Below are 22757 nucleotides of genomic sequence, written 5' to 3' on the forward strand. Positions count from 1 at the left end.
CAGATTACTTGTCTCTAATTATAGGTTATGTATAGAAAAGTCAGCCGAGTAGAGGAGATAAAGAAAATTTGTGGTAGACTAGAGCAAGACTCCAAGAGTCTGGGAAGCATGGGTTATGATCTCTCAGACTAGGAAAATACAGAGTAAGTAAAGAATTCAACAATGGGTCGAGACAAAAGTGCAGCGTTTCCCAAAAGGTAGACAAGAAGTCTGGGTAATGGCGCAGGACACTAGCAACAGATCTTGAGTTAACAGGAATTTTTTTGGACTCTATCTAGCAAAGAACAGAAATTCATGGTAAATTCATAGAATTTGGGTAGGCACTCCAGGCTAGGATTAAGATGTAGAGAAAAATGCTGTTTTGAGTATAGATGAGTGTTTCACTTGAGAGAATACTGTAATGAAGCCCAAAAGGCTCATTTAGTTTGGGGAGTCAGTAGTTCTCAAACACACTGTCCAATAGAACTTTTTTTCCCTTTTTTTTTTTTTTTGAGACGTTATCTCGCTCTGTCACTCAGGCTGCAGTCCAGTGGTACGATCTTGGCTCACTGCAACCTCTACCTCCTGGGTTCCAGCGATTCTCCCGCCTCAGCCTCCTGAAAAGCTGGGACTACAAGTGTGCGCCACCACGCTGGCTTTTTTTTATTATTATTTTTTAGATGGAGTCTTGCTCTTGTCACCCAGGTTGGAGTGCAGTGGCATGATCTTAGCTCACTGCAACCTCCACCTCCCTGGTTCATATGATTCGCTCACCTCAGCTTCCTGAGTAGCTGGGATTACAGGCGCCTGCCAGCATACCTGGCTAATTTTTGTATTTTTAGTAGACAGAGGTTTTCACCATGTTGGCCAGTCTGGTGTCAAAGTCCTGACCTCAATTGATCTGCCTGCCTTGCCTCCCAAAGTTCTGGAATTACAGACGTGAGCCACTGCGCCTGGCTTTTTTTTTTTTTTTTTTTTTTTTTTTTTGTGATAAGAGTCTCACTCTGTTGCCCAGGCTGGAGTGTAGTGGTGCCATGTCAGCTCAGTGCAACCTCCACCTCCCAGGTTCAAGTGATTCTCTTGCCTCAGCCTCCTAAGTAACTGGGATTACTTGTGCGCTATCATACCTGGCTACTTTTTGTACTTTTTGTAGAGACAGAGTTTCACCGTGTTGGCCAGGCTGGTCTCCAACTCCTGGCCTCAGGTGATTCATCTTCCTCAGCCTCCCAAAGTGCTGGGATTACAGGCATTAGCCACCACACCCAGCAGAAAATTTTTTTTTTTTTTTTTTTTTTTTTTTGAGACGGAGTCTCTCTCTGTCTCCCAGTTTGGAAGGTTGGAGTGCAGTGATGCAATCTCGGCTCACCGCAACCTCCACTTCCCAGGCTCAAGCGATTTTCCTGCCTCAGCCTCCTAAGAAGCTGGAATTATAGGCACGCACCACTGTGCCCAGCTAATTTTTGTATTTTTAGTAGAGACGGGGTTTTACCATGTTGCCCAGGCTGGTCTTGAACACCTGACCTCAGGTGATCCACCTGCCTCAGCCTCCCAAAGTGCTGGGATTACAGGCATGAGCCACCACGCTGGGCCGGAAAAATCCTTTTTTTAACCTTTTTTTAACATGAGGGGTACTACATTGTACTTTCTTTTTTTTTTTTTTTTTTTTTTGGAGACGGAGTTTCGTTCTGTCGCTCAGGCTGGAGTGCAGTGGTGTGATCTTGGCTCACTGCAACCTCTGCCTCCTGGGTTCAAGCGATTCTTCTGCCTCAGCCTGGAATTACAAGGCGCTGGAATTACAGGCGCATGCCACCACACCTGGCTAATTTTTTTATTTTTAGTAGAGACAGTGTTTCACCATCTTGGCCAGGCTGGTCTCAAACTCATAACCTCGTGATGCACCTGCCTCGGCCTCCTAGAGTGCTGGGATTACAGGTGTGAGTCACTGTGCCCGCCCTGAGGGGTACTACATTGTACTTTTTTTTCAATTTTTTTTTTTACATTGTACTTTATAGCATGTATGTATATATGTTATGAGTAGCAACTGAATGATCTTGTGGATCACCTGAGGTCAGGAGTTCAAGACCAGCAACTGAATGGTTCCGTTAAGAAGCTAAAGGAAGTTCAAAAACTTTACAGGAATCCATGCCTTTTGCAGAGTAAACCTCGATTGACCACATTCTGGGCTCAACCTGGAGATGCATTCACCAGAGATAAACCAGTAACTACTCTGACCCCAAGTGACTTTCTAAACTAAGTATAAGGTGAGACAAGGCAACTGCAGGGCTGAACCCACTGCCCTTAGGCCTGCCTTAATCCTCAACTCAGATTAGATCTGGGTTCCCGAGTTTGGAAAGACATAGCAATTCTCTCAGTGGCACTCAGAATCAACTAGTGCAGACAAGGATGTTCCTGATCTTACATTGTTCCTAAGTGCAAAAAGAATAAGAGTTGAATCACAGATTTATAAACTGGACTCTGGACCTAGAAATCCAGACATTTCTTTCCACCCTGACCCAATTAAGAAAAGTGAGAGATTGTTCTTTTTAAGTAGAATACGCCAAAACAGGTTTATTGGTTATTTTACACAAAAGAATGTGAGCAATTTGCAAGCATTCAATACTTTAAAAGGCTCAATACAAGCTGCCTTCCTTTCACCCTAAGAAAGTATACTAACTCCAGGCAAATAGAATGGAGTCAGACTTCAAGTTTATACAACAGACAGACTAAAAAGAAACCCAGGGTTCCTGCTTTGTTAGGAAAATGGACAAAACCAGCTAAAAGTAAAGGAAATAAAAACAAATTAAAATAAAGATAATGGCTGGGCACGGTGATTCATACCTGTCATCCCAGCACTTTGGAAGGCCAAGGTGGGTGGACCACGAGGTCAGTCAGGAGTTGGAGACCAGCCTGGCCAACATGGTAAAACCCTGTCTCTACTAAAAATACAAAAATTAACCGGGCGTGGTGGCGGGCACCTGTAATCGCAGCTACTCGGGGGCCTGAGGCAGGAGAATCACTTGAACCCAGGAGGCGGAGGTTGCAGTGAGCAGAGATCATACCACTGCACTCCAGCCTGGGCGACAGAGCGAGACTCCATCAAAAAATAAATAAATAAATAAAACAAAAATTAAATTATTGATTCATATAATATTAACTATTTGCCTAAGAGACAGACAAAACATACAACATTCAAACATAAAGTTAATAATATATTTTAAAAAGGAAAAAAGTGGCTACTCCAGGCACACTGCCTATGATGTAGCCCTGCTCCACAAGGAGCGGTAAAAATAAATAAATAAATAAAACAAATAAATAAATAAAAAAGAAAAAAGTACTGGTAAAATTATCAGGTACCAATTTTTAAAATGGATCATTAATAGTTTTACCAGCTCCCTTCAAAGGAATCTGAAAGTCAAGAAGCAAAACAAAATTTGAAAATGATGGAGTCTTCCTGACACTAAGCCCAAGATTTTTCCTTTCTTCAAATCCTCTAAACCCAAATTATGAGAAATAATGCACTCTGGTCACTAAGAACATTTCTACACAGTGACATAATCAGAAATTATACTTCTTCCATCATTTAACTTATTCATTCTCATTCTCTGCATACCAGCAACATAGGAGTAAGCAAGAGGATATAATTTTCCCCTGTGACTGAAGCATTACTAAATTTACAACATGAGGAACGTGGGCACTGTGGAAGGCCCCGATGGCAAAGGAAATAAGCCACCTGCATGGCCTTAAGAACAAACTGCACATCTCTAAGCAGAGTTAGAAAAGGATTTATCCAGGAATCGATCTTCTCCAAGGCTGGACAAGGAGGGAGTGTGGAAAGCTCAGCATCTCTTATAGGATAAAAGGTGTCACTTGGAGACACTCTAGTTTCCTGAGGAAAGGAAGACATTGAAACAGCCTGTTTTGTGCATTTTAAATCTTCCTTGTTTTCCACCATCAATAACTGTTCTATCTCCTCTTTCAACGATAAACTTGCCTGCAGCTCATGTTTGGGTGTCATAAAGTGTCTTTCTGAGTTATTCTCTGGTCCTCTGACCCCTTTGACTCAGAGCAAATGAGTTTGTTACTGGAATCCTCACTGGTTTCCACTTCCTCTATGGGAGGCAGATGCTGAGGCTTTGTAGCTTGTTTATTCAAAGATTCTTCTTTCAGTAAATTCACATCCCCATGAAAGTCTTGAGATGTAAAACTTGGAGCTTTATCTATCCTAAAATTTTTACCAAATAAGAAGCCTTTGACTTTCTCCTCTTTCCCTGCTGTCTCTATCACTAATTTCTTTGGCTGTAGCACTGTCCTTATTAGGAGTCCCTGTGCATTCACCCTGTATTCTCTTGCAGCTTTCTCCCTGCGCTGCTTCTGGAAGTCCTTGAGTTGAAGCAGTTCCTCTGGCAGCGCCATACATGTAGGCTAAGAAGAGAAAGCAAACACAAGTTTATTATAACTAAACTTCTGAATTTGGTACTTAAAATCACTTCTTTTTTTTTTTTTTTTTGAGACAGAGTGTCACTCTGTCACCAGGCTGGAGTGCAGTGGGGTGATCTCAGCTCACGGCAACCTCTGATTCCCTGGTTCAAGCAATTCTCCTGCCTCAGCTTCTCAAGTAGCTAGGATTAGAGGCGTGCGCCACCCTGCCCAGGTCTTTTTTTTTTTTTTTTTTTTTTTTGAGACGGAGTCTCCCTCTGTTGCCCAGGCTGAAGTGCACTGGTGAGATCTGGGCTCACTGCAAGATACACCTCCTGGGTTCAGGCCATTCTCCTGCCTCAGCCTTCCAAGTAGCTGGGACTATAGGCGCCTGCCACCATGCCCAGCTAATTTTTTTTTTTTTTTTTTTTTTTAGTAGAGACGGGGTTTCACTGCGTTAGCCAGGATGGTCTCGATCTCCTGACCTCGTGATCCACCTGGCCTCCCAAAGTGCTGGGATTACAGGCGTGAGCCGCCGCACCTAGCCATGCCCAGGTAAATTTTGTATTTTAGTAGAGATGGGGTTTCACCATGTTAGCCAGGATGGTCTCCATCTCCTGACCTCATGATCAGCCGGCCTGCCTTGGCCTCCCAAAATGCTGGGATTACAGTCGTGAGCCGCCGTGCCTGGCCTGAAATCACTTCTATTGTACCAAATGGTAATTGGTAAATGAGAGTCTATTCAAATGTGTTCATATAGCACCCTCTGGTGTCTTCAATTATAGTAGTATCATTTTTCCAGTAATTTCAATATTTTGTAAAGGGAATGAATCCATAGGGCTGTGTGTCTGTTTGTGTATGCATGCATGTAAAAAGATTATACAGAAAAAGTTAGTCTCCCTTCCAACCTGGCCTCAGCTGTCTTAGCAGGTACATCTTCTTAGAGCAGTTTCTTGTGTTATCTCCCAAAGATAGTCTACCTGATCATATACATATATTTTTTTCATTGGATTACATTTTTATTTTCCTACAAATTTTTATTTTGTTAACTCTTTCAGGTTTTGGGGAGTTTTTTTTAGACAGTGTCTTGCTCTGTTGCCTAGGCTGGAGTGCAATGGTGCAATCATGGCTCACTGTAACTTCTAACTCCTGGCCTTTAGTGATCCTCCTGCCTCAGCCTCCTGAGTAGCTGGAAGCACAGGTGCATGCCACCACACCTTGCTAATGTTTGTGTTTTTTTTTTTTTTTTTTTTGAGACAGGGCCTTGTTCTGTCACCCAGGCTGAAGTACAGTGCTGTGATCATGGTTTACTGCAATCTCCACCTCCTGGGCTCAAGCGATCCTCCCACCTCAGTGCTGGGATTATAGGCATGAGCCACCACACCTGGCCTCCGATTATATTTTTTTAGCTGCTTATATGGATATCAAAAAGCTAGTAATTTTTACATTTGTACCCAAGCACTTTATAAATTGGCTTTTTGTTTGTGGTAGTCTTTTTCAGTTGTTCCTTTTCAGTTTTTAGTTGTATAACTGGTAAGTCATAATTCCGATTCCTTTTTTCAATTTTCATAGCTCACATTTTATTTTCTAATTTCACTGGCTAATAGCTTCAAAAATGCTAAAATAGTGGTGAGAGTCACAATTTTTGTACTATTCCTGATATTAGTGTTCTCAAACAAATGTGTAGTCTTCTCTCTTGAGATACTTTCCATATCTATGGGTTCTGCATCCATGGATTCAACCAATTGTAGATTGCAATAGTCAGGAAAAAGTGGTTCACACCTGTAATCCCAGCACTTTGGGAGGCTGAGGTGGGCGAATCACTTGAGGTCAGGAGTTCCAGACCAGCCTGATCAACATGGCCAAATCCCATGTCTACTTAAAATACAAAAATTAGCTGAGTGTGGTAGCACATGCTTGTAAGCTCAGCTACTCAGGAGGCTGAGGGAGGAGAATCACTTGAACTCAGGAGGTGGAGGTTGTAATGAGCCAAGACTATACCACTGCACTCCAGCCTGGGTGACAGAGCAAGACTCTCTCTCAAAAAAAAGGATGGCTGCATTTGAAATAATTATGTACAAACTTGTTTTTTCATTTCATTATTCCCTAAACAATGCAATATGACAACTATTTACATAGTATTTACATTGTATTAGCTATTATAAGTAATCTAAGAATGATTTAAAGTATAGGGGAAGATATGATAGTGAAAAACAAAAAAATGCTGCTGCACTTTTCCATATAACCTATACATATACTCCCCTATACTTTAAATCATCCTTACATTTCATATAAGGAACATACATTTCATCCATACATTTCTTTCTTTTTTTTTAGGAGATGGAGTTTTGCTCTTGTCGCCCAGGCTGGAGTACAATGGTGCAATCTTGGCTCACTGCAACCTCCACCTCCTGGGTTCAAGCGATTCTCCTACCTCAGCCTCCCGAGTAGCTGGGATTACAGGCATGCACCACCATGCCCAGCTAGTTTTTGTATTATTAGTAGAGACAGGGTTTCACCATGTTGGCCAGTCTGTTCTCAAACTCCCGTGCTCAAGGTATCTGCCCGCCTTGGCCTCCCAAAGTGCTAGGATTACAGGCGTGAGCCACCACGCCCGGCTCATCCATATGTTCATATAATCATCCTTACATTTCACATAAGGGACTTGAGCATCATGGGTTTTGGAATCCATGGGGGATCCTGGAACCAATCCCCCACAGACACTGAGAGATGACTGTATATGTTTTATTGGGTTAGAAAAGTTACCATCTATTCCAACTGTGACCAATAATGCATGTAGAATATTACAATTTTTTCAGCATTTATAAGATAATCATAAGACTTTCTTGGCTCTACTGAAACGGAGAATCTTGTCACACTGAACCACGCTCACAACTAGAATCCAGTGACACATTAAAAATAATAACATATATAGGGTTCATATAAAAAATGCTAGTATTAGGCTGGGCGCAGTGGCTCACGCCTGTAATCCTAGCATCTTGGATGGCCAAGGAGGGTGGATCATCTGAGGTCAGGAGTTCGAGACCAGCCTGACCAACATGGAGAAACCCCATCTCTACTAAAAATACAAAATTAGCCAGGCGTGGTAGCGCATGCCTGTAATCCCAGCTACTCGGGAGGCTGAGGCAGGAGAATCACTTGAACCCAGGAGGCGGAGGTTGTAGTAAGCCGCTATCATGCCACTGCACTCCAGCCTGGGCAACAAGAGCAAAACCCCATCTCAAAACAAACTAAAAAAAAAAGCTATTATTTTAAGATTTTATATCAATATTCATAAGTAAGATTGGTTTATAGCGGCAACTGGCAAACTTTTCCTGTAAAGGACAAAACAGCAAATATTTTAGGGTTTGTGAGCCACAGTCTCATAACTACTTCTACTACTTTTTTTTCTAAACAATCGTTTAAAAATATAAAATTTGTTCTTAGCTCATGAGCTGGAGAAAAGAGTCTGCAGGCCAGATTTGGCCAGCAGGCTACAGTTTGCCAAATCCTGGTCTATAGTCTCCCTCCCCTCCTCCTCCTCCCTCTCCCTTTCCCTCCCCCTCCCCTCACCCCTCTCTTCCTCCCTCTCCCTCTTCCTCCCCCTCCCCTTCTCTCCCTTCCTCCCCCTCCCCTTCTCTCCCTTCCTCCCCCTCCCCTTCCCCCCTCCACTCTCCTCCCCTCCCCTCCCCTTCCCTTTCCTCTCATTTCTTTTCTTTTCTTTTTCAGACAGTGTTTCTGCTGGTCACCCAGGCTGGAGTGCAGCGGCAGAATTTCGGCTCACTGCAACCCCCACCTCCTCGGTTCAAACGATTCTCCTGCCTCAGTCTCCCAAGTAGCTGGGACTATAGGTGCCCACCACCATGCCCAGCTAATTTTTGTATTTTTTGTAGAGACGGGGTTTCACCACGTTTGCCAGGCTTATTTCAAACTCTTGACCTCAGGTGATCATCAGCCTTGGCCTCCCAAAGTGCTGGGATTACAGGGGTGAGCCACCGAAGCCGGCCCCGGCCCTTTTTTTTTCGAGACAATCATTGTTAATATTCATAGTATGCTTGAAAAATGATTGCAATTTTCAGTTTAATAGTTTAAGCTTTTCATTTCTTTTCTTTTCTTTTCTTTTCTTTTTTTTTTGAGACAGAGTCTTGCTCTGTCACCCAGGCTGGAATACAGTGGTGTGATCTCAGCTCACTGCAACCTCCACCTCCCGGGTTCAAGCTGTTCTCCTGCCTCAGCCTCCCGAGTAGCTGGGATTACAGGCATGTGGCACCACACCTGGTTCATTTTTTGTATTTTTAGTAGAGATGGGATTTCATCATGTTGGCCAGGCTGGTCTCAAACTCCTGACCTCAGACCTATAGTTTTTTATATCTCTCTGCTGCATAAGATAAATATGGGTGGCCGGGCGCGGTGGCTCATGCCTGTAATCTCAGCACTTTGGGAGGCAGAGGTGGGCAGATCACAAGGTCAGGAGATCGAGACCACGGTGAAACCCCATCTCTACTAAAAAATACAACAACAAAAAAAAATTAGCTAGGCGCGGTGGTGGGCACCTGTAGTCCCAGCTACTTGGGAGGCTGAGACAGGAAAACGGCTGAACCTGGGAGGCAGAGCTTGCAGTGAGCCAAGATTGTGCCACTGCACTCCAGCCTGGGCGACAGAGCAAGACTCCATCTCAAAAAAAAAAAAAAAAAGAATAAATATGGAGGCCAGGCATGGTGGCTTATGCCTGTAATCCCAGCACTTTGGGGGGCCGAGGCAAGCTAATCACCTAAGGTCAGGAGTTCAAGACCAGTCTGGCCAACATGGTAAAACCCTGTCTCTACTAAAAATAAAAAAATTAGCCGGGCATGGTAGCAGGTGCCTGTAATCCTAGCTACTCAGGAGGCTGAGGCAGGAGAATTCCTTGAACCCGGGAGGCTGAGGCTACAGTGAGCTGAGATCATACCACTGCATTCCAGGCTGGGTGACAGAGCGAGACTGCATCTCAAAAAATAAAAATAGGCTGGGCGTGGTGGCTCACACCTGTAATCCCAGCACTTTGGGAGGCCAAGGTGGGCGTATCATGAGGTCAGGAGTTTGAGAACAGCCTGGCCAACATGGTGAAACCCTGTCTCTACTAAAAATACAAAAATTAGCCAGGCGTGGTGGCAGGTGCCTGTAGTCCCAGCTACTCAGGAGGCTGAGGCAGGAGAATTGCTGGAACACAAGAGGTGGAGTTTTCAGTGAGCTGAGATCACGTCATTGTACTCCAGCCTGGGTGACAGAGTGAGACTCCGTCTCAAAAATAAAATATAATATAATAAAAATAAAAAAATAAACATGGAAATATTAAACTTACCCATTCGTAGACAGAAGTATTTCCTAGAAACCTAACTTAATATTATAAAAAGTTGAGGGAATGGATCATGCCCAAGCTGTTGCCCCTTCAAGAGTATTTATCACCAAGTTGACCCCATAAAAACTATTGCAGCTATGAAGAAAGGGTGTCACTGTGTCTGCCTTCCTTGAGAAGAAGGCAGAAAGGAGGTCCTGAAGACAGACAGCTGCACCTACCTCAGTGCCTCCAAGCCGGTCTGCAGACCCTTCGCGATACGTGTTTAGGTAACCATCCACCAGGGTGGTTAGGTCAGACATCATCTCATCTAGGAGTGCCAAGCGAAGGGGTAACAGGTAGGTAGCTTCCAGGGCCAAAATTTTCAGTAAAGAGGGTGACACAGGTCGGATGAACCATACTTCTGGATTTTCCTGGAGACAATGAAACAGTTTCCTCTGAATAGTAAGCAAAATTTTAAAGAAAATAACTGTTTAAGGCCAGGCACAGTGGCTCATGCCTGTAATCCCAGCACTTTGGGAGTCTGAGATGGGTGGATCACAAGGTCAAGACATAGAGACCATCCTGGCTAACATGGTGAAACCCCATCTCTACTAAAAATGCAAAAATTAGCCAGGTGTGGCGCGTGCCTGTAGTCTCAGCTACTCAGGAGGCTGAGACAGGAGAATCGCTTTAACCTGGGAGGCAGAGGTTGCAGTGAGCTGAGATCGCCCCACGGCACTCCAGCCTGGTCACAGAGTGAGACTCAAGAAAAGAACTGTTTAAAGTGTTGCTTAATTTAAGACACTATTGTTTTCTTCTGTTATTACCTTCTACTTTCACACTATTGATAGCCTTTGAGCATACACATGCTTTGCACACATACTCCTACATTAACAGTGTGTGTGTAACAGAGAAAGAGAGGAGTAGAGGTTGGTCAATCAAGACTTCTCAAAGCCAGAGGCAGCAAACTTGATTATGTGAATGGAACTGCAGCCAATACAATTATGCCCTAAGTTTGCATGCAAGGATGTCAGAAGCTAAAGAAAATTTACTTTACTTTGGGAGAAATAACTAGGGTGATTTTGGTTCCATTGCCTTGATCCAAATTCTCACAAAAATTTCCCCCTTGTTCCAGCTAGAAAATTTATTTAAAAGTGCTTATTTTATTTATTTATTTATTATTTTTTGAGACGGAGTCTCACTGTGTTGCCCAGGCTGGAGTGCAGTGGCACGATCTCAGCTCACTGCAATGTCCGCTGCCTCCGCCCCCAACTCCTGCCTCAGCCTCCCGAGTGGCTGAGATTACAGATGCCTGCCACCATGCCCAGTTAATTTTTGTATTTTTAGTAGAGATGAGATTTCACCATGTTAGTCAGGCTGGTCTTGAACTCCTGACCTCAGGTGATCCGCCCACCTCAGCCTCCCAAAGTGCTGGGATTATAGGCGTGAGCCACTGAGCCCGGCCTAAGAGTGCTTTTTAATTGATAGCCAGCAAATCTGGATCCTGGCTTTTATCCACTTGAGACCAGATATAAACTGTTCCCATTTGGCACAGTTAAGATTTTGGCAATGTTCATATGATTACATGGCAGCTGTCATTTTTCTATGTAACAGGCTGATAATACCGCTCAGAAAACACTTGAAAAAAAGATAATGTCATACACGACATCCTTTAACACTCACCTGAATCAGTTTTTGTCTCTTTTCTAGAAAGGAGAGATATTTAGGGGCTACTTTAAGGTGTTTAATTAAACTCTCCTGCAAAGTAGTGATGCAGTTTGGAAGATAGCCACCCGTTTCCATGGAAAACTGAAGTACATCTGCTACCTGTGGTATTTTAAAAAGACAAACAGAGTAGTTGAATATATACAGAGAGCTATCTCATGCCAGAAATATATTTAGAGAAATGTCTAAATAACATTTTCCCCAAGGACCCACACAATAGACCATGTCATCAGGAAATTTAAAGTTGTTCAGTCAACTTATTCTGAAAAATGGCGGGGGGAAAAAACCGGAATAAAAGCTCAATTTCTTTTTTTTTTTTGAGGTGGAGTCTTGCTCTGTCACCCAGGCTGGAGTGCAGTGGTGTGATCTCAGCTCACTGCAACCCCCACCTTCCAGGTTCAAGCGATTTTCCTGCCTCAGCCTCCCAAGTAGCTGGGACTACAGGTGCAAGCTATGACGCCTGGCTAATTTTCAACTTTTTTTTTTTTTTTAGAGACAGGGTCTTGCTATGTTGTCCAGGCTGGAGTGCAGTGGTTATTCACAGGCAGGATTCCACTACTGATGACCACAGGGGTTCTGACCTGTTCCATGTCTGACCTGGGCTCGTTCACCCTTACTTAGGCAACCTGGTGGTTTTCCCTGCTCCTGGAAGGTCACCACATTGATGCCAATCTTAGTACAGGCATCCAATCAGCACAGCGCCCTACAGTACAAAACTCCTTAGCTCAAGCAATCCTCCCACCTCAGCCTCCATAGTAACCATGACTACAGGTACAAGCCATCACACCCAGCAACCCAACTTTACTGTGTTCTTATCTACTTTCTTTTTTCTTTTCCTGAGATGGGTCTTCCTCTGTCGCCCAGAGCCAGAATGCAATGGTGCCATCTCAGCTCACTGCAACCTCCACCTCCTGGATTCAAGCAATTATCCTGCCTCAGCCTCCTGAGTAGCTGTGATTACAGGTGTACGCCACCATGCCTGGATAATTTTTGTATTTTTACCAGGGTTTCACCATGTTGGCCAGGATAGTCTCGATCTCTTGACCTTGTGATCCGCCCGCCTTGGGTTCCCAAAGTGTTGGGATTACAGGCATGAACTACTGTGCCAGGCCTTTTTTTTTTTTTCTTTTTTGATATAGGGTCTTGCTCTATCTCCCAGGATGGAGTACGATGCCACAATTATGGCTCATTGCAGCCTCAATCTTCCAGGTTCAAGGGATCCTCCCACCTCAGCCTCCAAGTAGCTAGGACTACAGGCACATCCCACTACGCCTGGCTAGTATTCTTAAAATTTTTTGTAGAGACAGGGTCTCGCTACATTGTTCAGGCTGATCTCAAATTCCTGGGCTCAAGTAATCCTCCTGTCTCCGCCTCCCAAAGTCTTGAGATTACAGGCGTGAGCCACTGCACCTAATGTTTTATTTTTTTCTCCTTGTTGTATAATACCTGCGTGCCTTATGGTTGTTTATTAGTCTTTGTTACCCTTTAGGAAATGAAGAAAGGAAGATAAAATTCAAGAATTATTTCTAGTGGGCTGAGAATGCATTCCTATAGTCCCAGTGAGTTGGGAGCTGAACCAGGAGGATCTCTTGAGCTCAGGAGTTCGGGGCCAGCATGGGCAACATAGTGAGACTCTGTTTCTGGGGGGAAAACAAATGGGCCTGGCATGTTGGCTCACACCTGTAATTCCAGCACTTTGGGAAGCCAAGGCTAGAGGACTGTTTGAGGTCGGGAGTTCAAGACCAGCCTGGACAACATAGAGAGATCCCATACATTAAAACCAAATCAAAAATCAGCCAGGCATCGTGGTGTGTGCCTGTAGTCCCAGCTACTTGGGAGGCTGAAGTAGGAGGACGGCTTGAGCCCAGGACTTTGAGGCCACACTAGCAGAGAGCTATGATCATGCCACTGCACTCCAGCCTGGGCAACAGAGCCAGACCTTGTCTCCAAAAAAAAAAAAAATTACTTTTATTATCTACTGGTAACCAGGAAAATTTTGTAAGAAAACCTAATAAAATAAATAATTAAAAGTATTTATCTATGTGTGGTAGGCTGGCCAACGGCCCCCAAAGATAACTATTTCACAAGCACTGGAACCTGTGAATGTTATCTTACATGCAAACGGGACTTTGCAGCTGGGATTAAGTTAAGGATTTTGAAATGAGATTATCCTGAATTACCCAGGTAGTCCCTAAATGGAATGACAAGTGATTTTTTTTTTTTTTTTTTTTTTTTTTTTTTGTGGCAGAGAGTCTCGCTCTGTCACCCAGGCTGGAGTGCAGTGGTGCGATCTCGGCTCACTGCAAGCTCTGCTTCCTGGGTTCACACCATTCTCCTGCCTCAGCCTTCCGAGTAGCTGGAACTACAGGCGCCCGCCACCACCACGACTGGCTAACTTTTTGTATTTTTAGTAGAGATGAGGTTTCACCGTGTTAGCCAGGATGGTCTCGATCTCCTGAACTCATGATCCACCCGCCTTGGCCTCCCAAAGTGCTGGGACTACAGGCGTGAGCCACTGTGCCTGGCCTGACAAGTGATTTTTTTTAAGAGTGAGGCAGAAGGAGATTTTACTACAGTCAGAGGAGAAGGTGATGTGATGATGGAAGCAGGGATTACAGTGATGCACTTTGAAAATGGAGGAAGGGGCTACAAGCCAAGGAATACAAGTGGCCACTAGAAGCTGAAAAAGGCAAGAAAACTCACTCTCTCTTCAGAAGAGCCTCTAGAATAAACCAGCCCTGCAAGACACCTTGACTTTAGCCTAGTGAAAATGATTCAAGATTTCTGACCCCTAAAACAATAAAATAATAAATTTGCATTGTTTTGAGCCACTAAATTTGTGGTGATTTGTCACAGCAGCAATAAGAAACTAATACACTGTTATAGAAAAACAAATTAGTGAAAATTCTGCTTCTTGGACTATGTAACTCTGAAAAGAAAAACATGAACAGATATGCCAAGGTCTTCATTAGACAATATGTATAAGATCTAATCAAGAAGCCTAATGTCCTCAAGGAAACAAACAGCAATTACGTTAGATTTTGGAGTAAGCATAAAAGCAATCCCTACTAAGTGAAACATCCTGAAAGAAGGCACAAAGGAACAGGTAAGTGAGAAATGGCAGCAAATTAATTATGAGTAGATACATAAACAGAAAAAGTGAACCAAATATAGTAACATAAAATTGAACTTTTAGAGGTTGCTGCTCAAAAATAATTGGCCAACTCATTAGTTCAATTTCTCTCCAAAGGCCCTAAGCTTGTATAATCAAGATTTCCCTTTCCTGTCATTAACCTAAAAGACTAGAAGACCCTGAAGAAAACATAATTAAAACTAGTGGTTTTACTGCTCTTGCAGTCAAACCAGAAACCCAGATCAGCTCTAAGAGCTAGTAGAGGTTCATGCCTTTACTTGGGTGGCTAAGGCAGGAGGATGGCTTGAGAGCAAGAGTTTGAGACTAGCCTGGGCAACACAGTAAGACTCCACTTCTAAATAATAATAATAACAATAACAACAACAATAATGGCTAGTAGAATCTAGGGATTTATCATTTCTCTAAGGTCCCCTAGATGACAGACAAATTATATCACTTCAGGCTATTTGGGGCCCACATAGATTTGGGGGGAGGCATACGTAGGATGACCTGTACCCCTGAGCTAGATGTCAGCTTGCCTTAATTGTTACATATGTGGTAAAGGCAGATATGTGATTGTTCATCTCACACTATGTCTCCCATGTCAGGCTTCTGAATGATCCCTAAATTGCTCAAGTTTCTGAATGCTATGGAGTATGAATCTTGCTTCTTATTTGACAAATTCTGGAGCAAAATGAGGAAAACATCTTTATAAATAATTTTAAGCAACTTTTCTGCAGTGCTTTTATAGTACACCAAATGTTCTCACATATTGTACAAACATTTTACATGAAAAGTGAGCAGAAATGGAGCACGAAAAAAAAAATTTAAAAAGACTTTCACTCATCAGATGACCAGATGAGCCTTTTTATCTACAGGAGCTGCATATAATGGTTTGAATCCAGTGCTTCCCTTCATGTACCTGTGTGTCAAAGACATTATTCAGCAAAATTCCATACTGATGAGAGAGGCAATCAGAAAGCCAACGACAATCATGGATAACCTAAGAAATCAGAAGGGAACAGTCATTAGAACCTGGCTGCTAATCTTAATAGCACAGGAATCGGTTTATATACTTACCTTCAAAATTCTCTTGTCTTCTAATATCATCTGAAGTCCATTGTTGAAAGCTCGACTTCCCAGAAGGAAAATGTCAAATAAGTAAACTCGGCAATTTGTGGCCACCTACAATAGACCATCCAGACACACATATCAAAGGATAAGACAGAACTGAGGAAGGGAAATTTGAGGATGAAGAGTAAAAGACGTGTGATAAAATATCTAACATCTTCACTTTATTTATTTATTTAGAGACAAAGTTTTGCTCTGTTGCCCGGGCTGGAGTGCAATGGCACACTCACGGCTCACTGCAACCTCCACCTCCTGGACTCAAGCAATTCTCCTGCCTCGGCCTCCCAAGTAGCTGGGCATGCGGCACCAAATCCAGATAATTTTTGTTTTTGTTTTTTGTTTTTTGTTTTTGAGACAGAGTCTTGCTCTGTCACCCGGGCTGGTGTGCAGTGGTGTGATCTCAGCTCACTGCAGCCTCTGCTTCCTGGGTTCAAGCAATTCTCCTGTCTCAGCCTCCCAAGTAGCTGGGATTACAGGTGCATGCCACCACGCCCAGCTAATTTTTGTTATTTTTAGTAGAGAAGGGGTTTCACCATGTTGGCCAGGATGGTCTTGATCTCTTGACCTCATGATCCACCCGCCTTGGCCTTCCAAAGTGCTGGGATCACATGCATGAGCCTCCGCGTCCAGTGAGAAGGGGTTTCACCATATTGGCCAGGCTAGTCTCGAACTCCTAACCTCAGGTGATCCACCCACCTCAACCTCCCAAAGTGCTGGGATTATAGGCGTGAGTCCCTGCACCTGGCCAATTTTTGTATTTTTTGTAGAGATGGGGTTTCACCATGTTGGCCAGGCTGGTCTCAAACTCCTGACCTTAAATGATCCACCCGCATCAGACTCCCAAAACTTTATTTATTTTGAGACAGGGCCTTGCTCTGTCACCCAGGCTGGATGACAGTGGTGTGATCTTGGCTCACTGCAACCTCCACCATCCAGGCTCTTGTGATTCTTCCACTTCAGCCTCCCAAGTACCTGGATTACAGGCGTCCACCACCACACTCGGCTAATTTTTGTATTTTTTGTAGAGACTGGGCTTTGCCATGTTGCCCAGGCTGGTTTCAAACTCCTAGGCTAAAGCAATCTGCCTGCCTTGGCCTCCCAAAATGTTGGGATTATAGGCGTGAGCCACCATACCCCACCACATCTTCACTTTTAAATGATAGGTACTTGATTCTTAGAGAAAACAGGTATAATTTGTTCTTAAGTAAAAAAAGTAAGACACAATCACTGTGATTTTCTTTTTTCTTTTTGTATTTTTGTTTTTTGGTTTTTGGTTTTTTTTGTTTTTTGTTTTTGAGATGGAGTCTCGCTCTGCCGCCCAGGCTGGAGTGCTGTGGCCAGATCTCAGCTCACTGCAAGCTCCGCCTCCCGGGTTCACGCCATTCTCCTGCCTCAGCCTCCCGAGTAGCTGGGACTACAGGCGCCCGCCACCTCGCCCGGCTAATTTTTTTGTATTTTTTAGTAGAGACGGGGTTTCACCGTGTTAGCCAGGATGGTCTCGATCTCCTGACCTCGTGATCCGCCCGTCTCGGCCTCCCAAAGTGCTGGGATTACAGGCTTGAGCCACCGCACCCGGCCTCTTTTTGTATTTTTTTTGACACAAGAGTCTCACTCTGTTGCCCAGGATGGAGTGCAGTCACGCGATCTCAGCCCACTGCAACCTCCACCGCCCAGGTTCATGCTATTCTCTTGCCTCAGCCTCCCAAGTAGCTGGGACTACAGGCGCCTGCCACCATGCCAGTCTAATTTTTTTTTTTTTTTTTGTATTTTTAGTAGAGACGAAGTTTCACCATGTTAGCCAGGATGGTCTCGATCTCCTGACCTCATGATCCGCCCGTCTCAGCCTCCCAAAGTGCTGGGATTACAGGCGTGAGCCACCAAGCCTGGCCAATGATAGGTACTTGATTCTTGGAGAAAACAGGTATAATTTGCTCTTAAGTAAAAAAAGTAAGACACAATCACTGTGATTTTCAAAAGGAAAGAAAAAGACAAGCTGGTCAAAGAGACTTTCCCTTTTATTTTTTATTTTTTTTGAGACAGAGTTTCGCTCTTGTTGCCCAAGCTGGAGTGCAAGAGCGTGATCTTGGCTCACTGCAACCTCCGCCTCCTGGGTTCAAGCGATTCTCCTGCCTCCTGAGTAGCTGGGATTATAGGGACCTGCCACCACATCTGGCTAATTTTTTGTATATTTTAGTAGAGACAGGATTTCACTATGTTGGCCAGGCTGGTCTTGAACTCCTGACCTCAGGTGATCCACCCACCTCGGCTTCCCAAGGTCCAAAGTGCTGGGATTACAGGCGTGAGACACCGTGCCTGCCTTTTTTTTTTTTTTTTTTTTTTTGAGACGTGGTCTTGCTGTCACCCAGGCTAGAGTGGAGTGCAGCGGTGCAATCATGGCTCACTGCAGCCTCCGTCTCCCAGGCTCAGGTGATTCTCTGGCCTCAGTCTCCCAAGTAGCTGGAACCACAGGCGCATGTCACTATGCTCAGCTAATTATATTTAATTTATTTATTTATTTTTTTTATTTTTTGAGACAGACTCTTGCTCTGTCACTCAGGCTGGAGTGCAGTGGTGCAATCTGGGCTCATTGCAACCTCCGCCTCCCAGGTTCAAGTGATTCTCCTGCCCTAGCCTCCCGAGTTGCTGGGATTCCAGGCACCCACCACCATGCCCAGCTCATTTTTATATTGTTAGTAGAGACGGGGTTTCACCATGTTGGCCAGGCTGATGGCGAACTACTGACCTCAGGTGATTCGCCTGCCTCGGCCTCCAAAAGTGTTGGGATTACAGGCCTGAGCCACCATGGCCGAGACTTTCACTTGTTACAGTTTCAACTTTAATATTTGACCAGTCTCGGCCAGGTGCGGTGGCTCATGCCTGTAATCCCAGCACTTTGGGAGGCCGAGGCGGGTGGATCACTTGAGGTCAAGAGTTCTAGACCAGCCTGGCCAACATGGTGAAACCTCACCTCTACTAAACACACACACACACACATACACGCATACACTCACAAAATTAGCCAGGTGTGGTGGCAAGCGCCTGTAATCCCAGCTACTCGGTGGGGCGAGGCAGGAGAATCGCTTGAACCCAGGAGGCGGAGGTTGTAATGAGCCGAGATTGCGCCATCGCATTCCAGCCTGGGGGACAAGAGCAAGACTTTGTCTCAAAATAAATAAAAATAAATAAATAAATAAATAAATTTTACCAGTCTCATCTATGGCATTCTAATTATGAACTAAATATTTGGTCTTCCTTCTGGTTTCCTAAAATATAGCTCCTAAAACCCTTGGAATCTTGAAAGTGAGTGATGAGTGTTTTTTGTGCATTAATGGGATGGCTGGTGGCTGGGGGCTCCTAGATGCTCCTAGAGTTTCAGGATGGGTACTGGTCATAGGAAAGACAAACACACGATTAGAGGGCTGAGACTTTCATTCCACTACCCAACTTCAAGGGAGGAGAAAGGGGCTGATGGTTAAGTTGATCACAAATGGCCAATGACTTAATCAATTACGCCTGTATAATGAAGCCTCCATTAAAAACCCCAAAGGGAGGCTGGGCAAGGTGGTTCACACCTGTAATCATAAGCACTTTGGGAGGCCAAGGTAGTTGGATCTCTTGAACCCAGGAGTTCAAGACCACCTAGAAAACTTACGGAGACCCCATCTGTACAAAAAATTTAAAAATTGGCCGGGCGCGGTGGCTCAAGCCTGTAATCCCAGCACTTTGGGAGGCCGAGACGGGCAGATCACGAGGTTAGGAGATCGAGACCATCCTGGCTAACATGGTGAAACCCCGTCTCTACTAAAAAAAATACAAAAAACTAGCCAGGCGAGGTGGCGGCACCTGTAGTCCCAGCTACTCGGGAGGCTGAGGCAGGAGAATGGCGTGAACCCGGGAGGCGGAGCTTGCAGTGAGCTGAGATCCAGCCACTGCACTCCAGCCTGGGCGACAGAGCGAGACTCCGTCTCAAAAAAAAAAAAAAAATTAAAAAATCAGCTGAGCATGGTGGTGCACCTGTGATCCCAGCTACTCGGGAGGCTGAGCTGGGAGGATCACTTGAGCCTAGGAGCTCCAGGTTGCAGTAAGCCGTGTTTGTACCACTGCACTCTTGCCTAGGTGATAGAGATAGACTCTCTTTTTCTTTTTTAATTAAAACAAAATTTCTTTTTTTGAGATGGAGTTTCACTCTTGTTGCCCAGGCTGGAGTGCAATGGCAGAATCTCAGCTCACCGCAACCTCCGCCTCCCTGGTTCAAGCAATTCTCCTGCCTCAGCCTCCTGAGTAGCTGCGATTACAGGTGCCTGCCACCATGCCCAGGTAATTTGTTGTATTTTTAGTAGAGACTAGGTTTGGTGATCCACTCGCCTAGGTCTCCCAAACTACTGGGATTACAGGCGTGAGCCACCACACCTGGCCTTTTTTTTGGAGATGGAGTCTCAATCTGTTGCCCAGGCTGAAGTGCAATGGTGTGATCTCAGCTCACTGCAACCTCCGCCTCCTGGGAGCAATTCTCCTGCCTCAGTCTCCCAAGTAGCTGGGATTACAGGCGCACACCACCACACCCAGCTAATTTTGTATTTTTAGTAGAGACGGGATTTCACCACGTTGGCCAGGCTGGTCGTGAACTCCTGACCTCAGGTGATCCACCTGCCTTGGCCTCCCTGGGATTACATGTGTGAGCCACCACGCCCAGCCAAAATTTTTTTTAATATGGCGATGGGGTCTCCCTATGTTACCAAGGCTGTTCTTGAATTCTTCGAAACAAGTGATCCACCTGTTTCAGCCTCCCAAAGTGCTGGGATTACAGGTGTGTACCACCATGTCCGGCCCCTTTTTTTTTCTTTTATTAATTTTTAAGAATCTGTCAAAAAAAAAAAAAAAAAAAAAAGGCCTAAATTCACAGAGCCTCTGGATAGCTGAGCAGGGGCAGGTTCCTGGGGGGGTGGATGGCACACCCTTTCCCCCATACCTTGCCACGGTGAATAGCCACGGTGCCTGGCCTAGTCAACTCTTTAAAAAAAGAAAAAAAAAGTAGTGCCTCTGGGCCGGGCGCGGTAGCTCATGCCTGTAATCCCAGAACTTTGGGAGGCCAAGGCAGGCGGACCACGAGGTCAGGAGTTTGAGACCAGCCTGGCCAACGTGGTGAAACCCCCTCTCTACTAAAAATACAAAAATTAACCAGGCGTGGTGGCAGGCGCCTGTAGTCCCAGCTACTCAGGAGGCTGAGGCAGGTGAATCGCTTGAACCCGGGAGGCAGAGGTTGCAGTGAACTGAGATTGTGCCACTGCACTCTAGCCTGGGCGACAGAGCAAAACTCCATCTCAAAAACAAGTAGTGCCTCTGGCCGGGTGTGATGGCTCATGCTTGTAATCCCAGCACTTTGGGAAGCCGAGGTGGGCAGATCACCTGAGTTCGGGAGTTTGAGACCAGCCTGACCAACATGGAGAAAACCCATCTCTACTAAAAATACATTAGCCGGGCGTGGTGGCACATGCCTGCAATCTCAGCTACTCGGGAGGCTGAGGCAGGAGAATTGCTTGAACCTGGGAGGCGGAGGTTGTGATGAGCCTAGATCGCGTCACTGCACTCCAGCCTGGGCAACAAAAACAAAATTCCATCTCAAAAAAAAAAAAAAAAAGTAGTGCCTCTGAAATGGAGATTTTTTTCTCTCATAAATTTTACTTTTATTTTTTGCTTTTAATACAACTGCACACGATGCTTTTATTTAAAAAATTAAACACACAAGCCCAGGGATCTGGTTGGGGAAAACGTGTCCATTAATTTGCTGCCAGTTGCAGAAAGGACAGCTGTAGGCCAGGCACAGTGGCTCACACCTGTAATCCCAGCAATTTGCGAGGTCGAGGTGGGCAGATCACCTTAGGCCAGGAATTTGAGACCAGCCTGGCCAACATGGTGAAACCTCATCTCTACTAAAAAGACAAAAATTAGCCAGGCATGATGGCTCATGCCTGTAATCCCAGCTACTCAGGAGGCTGAGGCACTAGAATCACTTGAACCTGGGAGGCGGAGGTTGCAGTGAGTCAAGATTGTGTCACTGCATTCCAGCCCATGCAACAGAGCAAGACCCTGTCTCAAAAAAAAAAAAAAAAAAAAAAAAAGAAAGAAAAGAAAAAGAAAAAGAAAAAAAAAAAAAAGAAAAAGAGAAAGAAAAAGGACACCTATAGCCAACTGCATGTTCCTCTGATACCCAGAAAACCAAAGGGGACAATTTAGGAAATAACCTAGAACTGCCCAGACCTGTGTTACCAGGAAGACTACTCTCTTTTGTTTTGGTAGATGGAAGTTTTGGGTTGTTTTAAGTAATTTGTAATATGCTGATAATTCAAACCTCATCATCTAAAAGCTAAGCTTGGCTAGCTGCAGTGGCTCATGCCTGTAACCCCAGCACTTTGCAGTAAGGCTGACTCAGAAGGATCGCTTGAGACCAGGAGCTTGAGACCAGCCTGGACAACATAGGAAGACCTCATCTGTGGGGAAAAAAAAAAAAAAAAAGTCAAGGAAGAAGGACCCAAAGGCTATCCATCCTCTAGCTATTCTTCAAGGCTAACTATGAACTTTTAAAAAATATTGGCCAGGGTGGTGGCTCATGCGTGTAATCCTAGCACTTTGGGAGGCCAAGGTGGGCAGATCACTTGAGATCAGGAGTTTGTGACCAGCCTGGCCAACATGGTGAAACCCCGTCTCTATTAAAAACACAAAAATTAGCCAGGTGTGGTGGCACATCCCTATAGTCCCAGCTACCCAGGAGGCTGAGGCAGGAGAATCGCTTGAACCCAGGAGGCGGAGGTTGCAGTGAACCGAGATTGCACCCCGGCCTGAATGACAGAGCAAGACTGTCTCAAAATAATAATAATAATAATAACAATAATAAATAATAATAATAGTAATGATAATAGAGACTCTCATTTGATATCTCCCAGGTCCAGGGAAACTAAAATGATGTGGTGAGAAACCTGCTCTGGAAAGCTACCACCTCAGAATGAAAAGAGACAACACTCTTCACAGAACTAAGGTGATAGAACAGAACTGGAAAGG

At 44.6% G+C, this 22757-nt stretch overlaps 1 protein-coding gene across 1 annotated transcript in view; it reads right to left on the reverse strand.

The window, feature by feature from the left end:
- Positions 1–3054: 3054 nt before the first annotated feature.
- The window catches only part of EXD1 (exonuclease 3'-5' domain containing 1), a 44680-nt gene continuing 24977 nt past the window's right edge, over positions 3055–22757 (reverse strand). The window contains 6 exon segments of the mRNA XM_033190462.1: positions 3055–4002; positions 4005–4401; positions 9952–10143; positions 11396–11539; positions 15493–15573; positions 15651–15755. Coding sequence (XP_033046353.1) covers positions 3575–4002; positions 4005–4401; positions 9952–10143; positions 11396–11539; positions 15493–15573; positions 15651–15755 — 1347 coding nt within the window. The 3' untranslated portion in view covers positions 3055–3574.

The sequence above is a fragment of the Trachypithecus francoisi genome, unplaced genomic scaffold (assembly GCF_009764315.1).
Source record: "Trachypithecus francoisi isolate TF-2019V2 unplaced genomic scaffold, Tfra_2.0 Lachesis_group3, whole genome shotgun sequence".
Classification (NCBI taxonomy): domain Eukaryota; kingdom Metazoa; phylum Chordata; class Mammalia; order Primates; family Cercopithecidae; genus Trachypithecus; species Trachypithecus francoisi.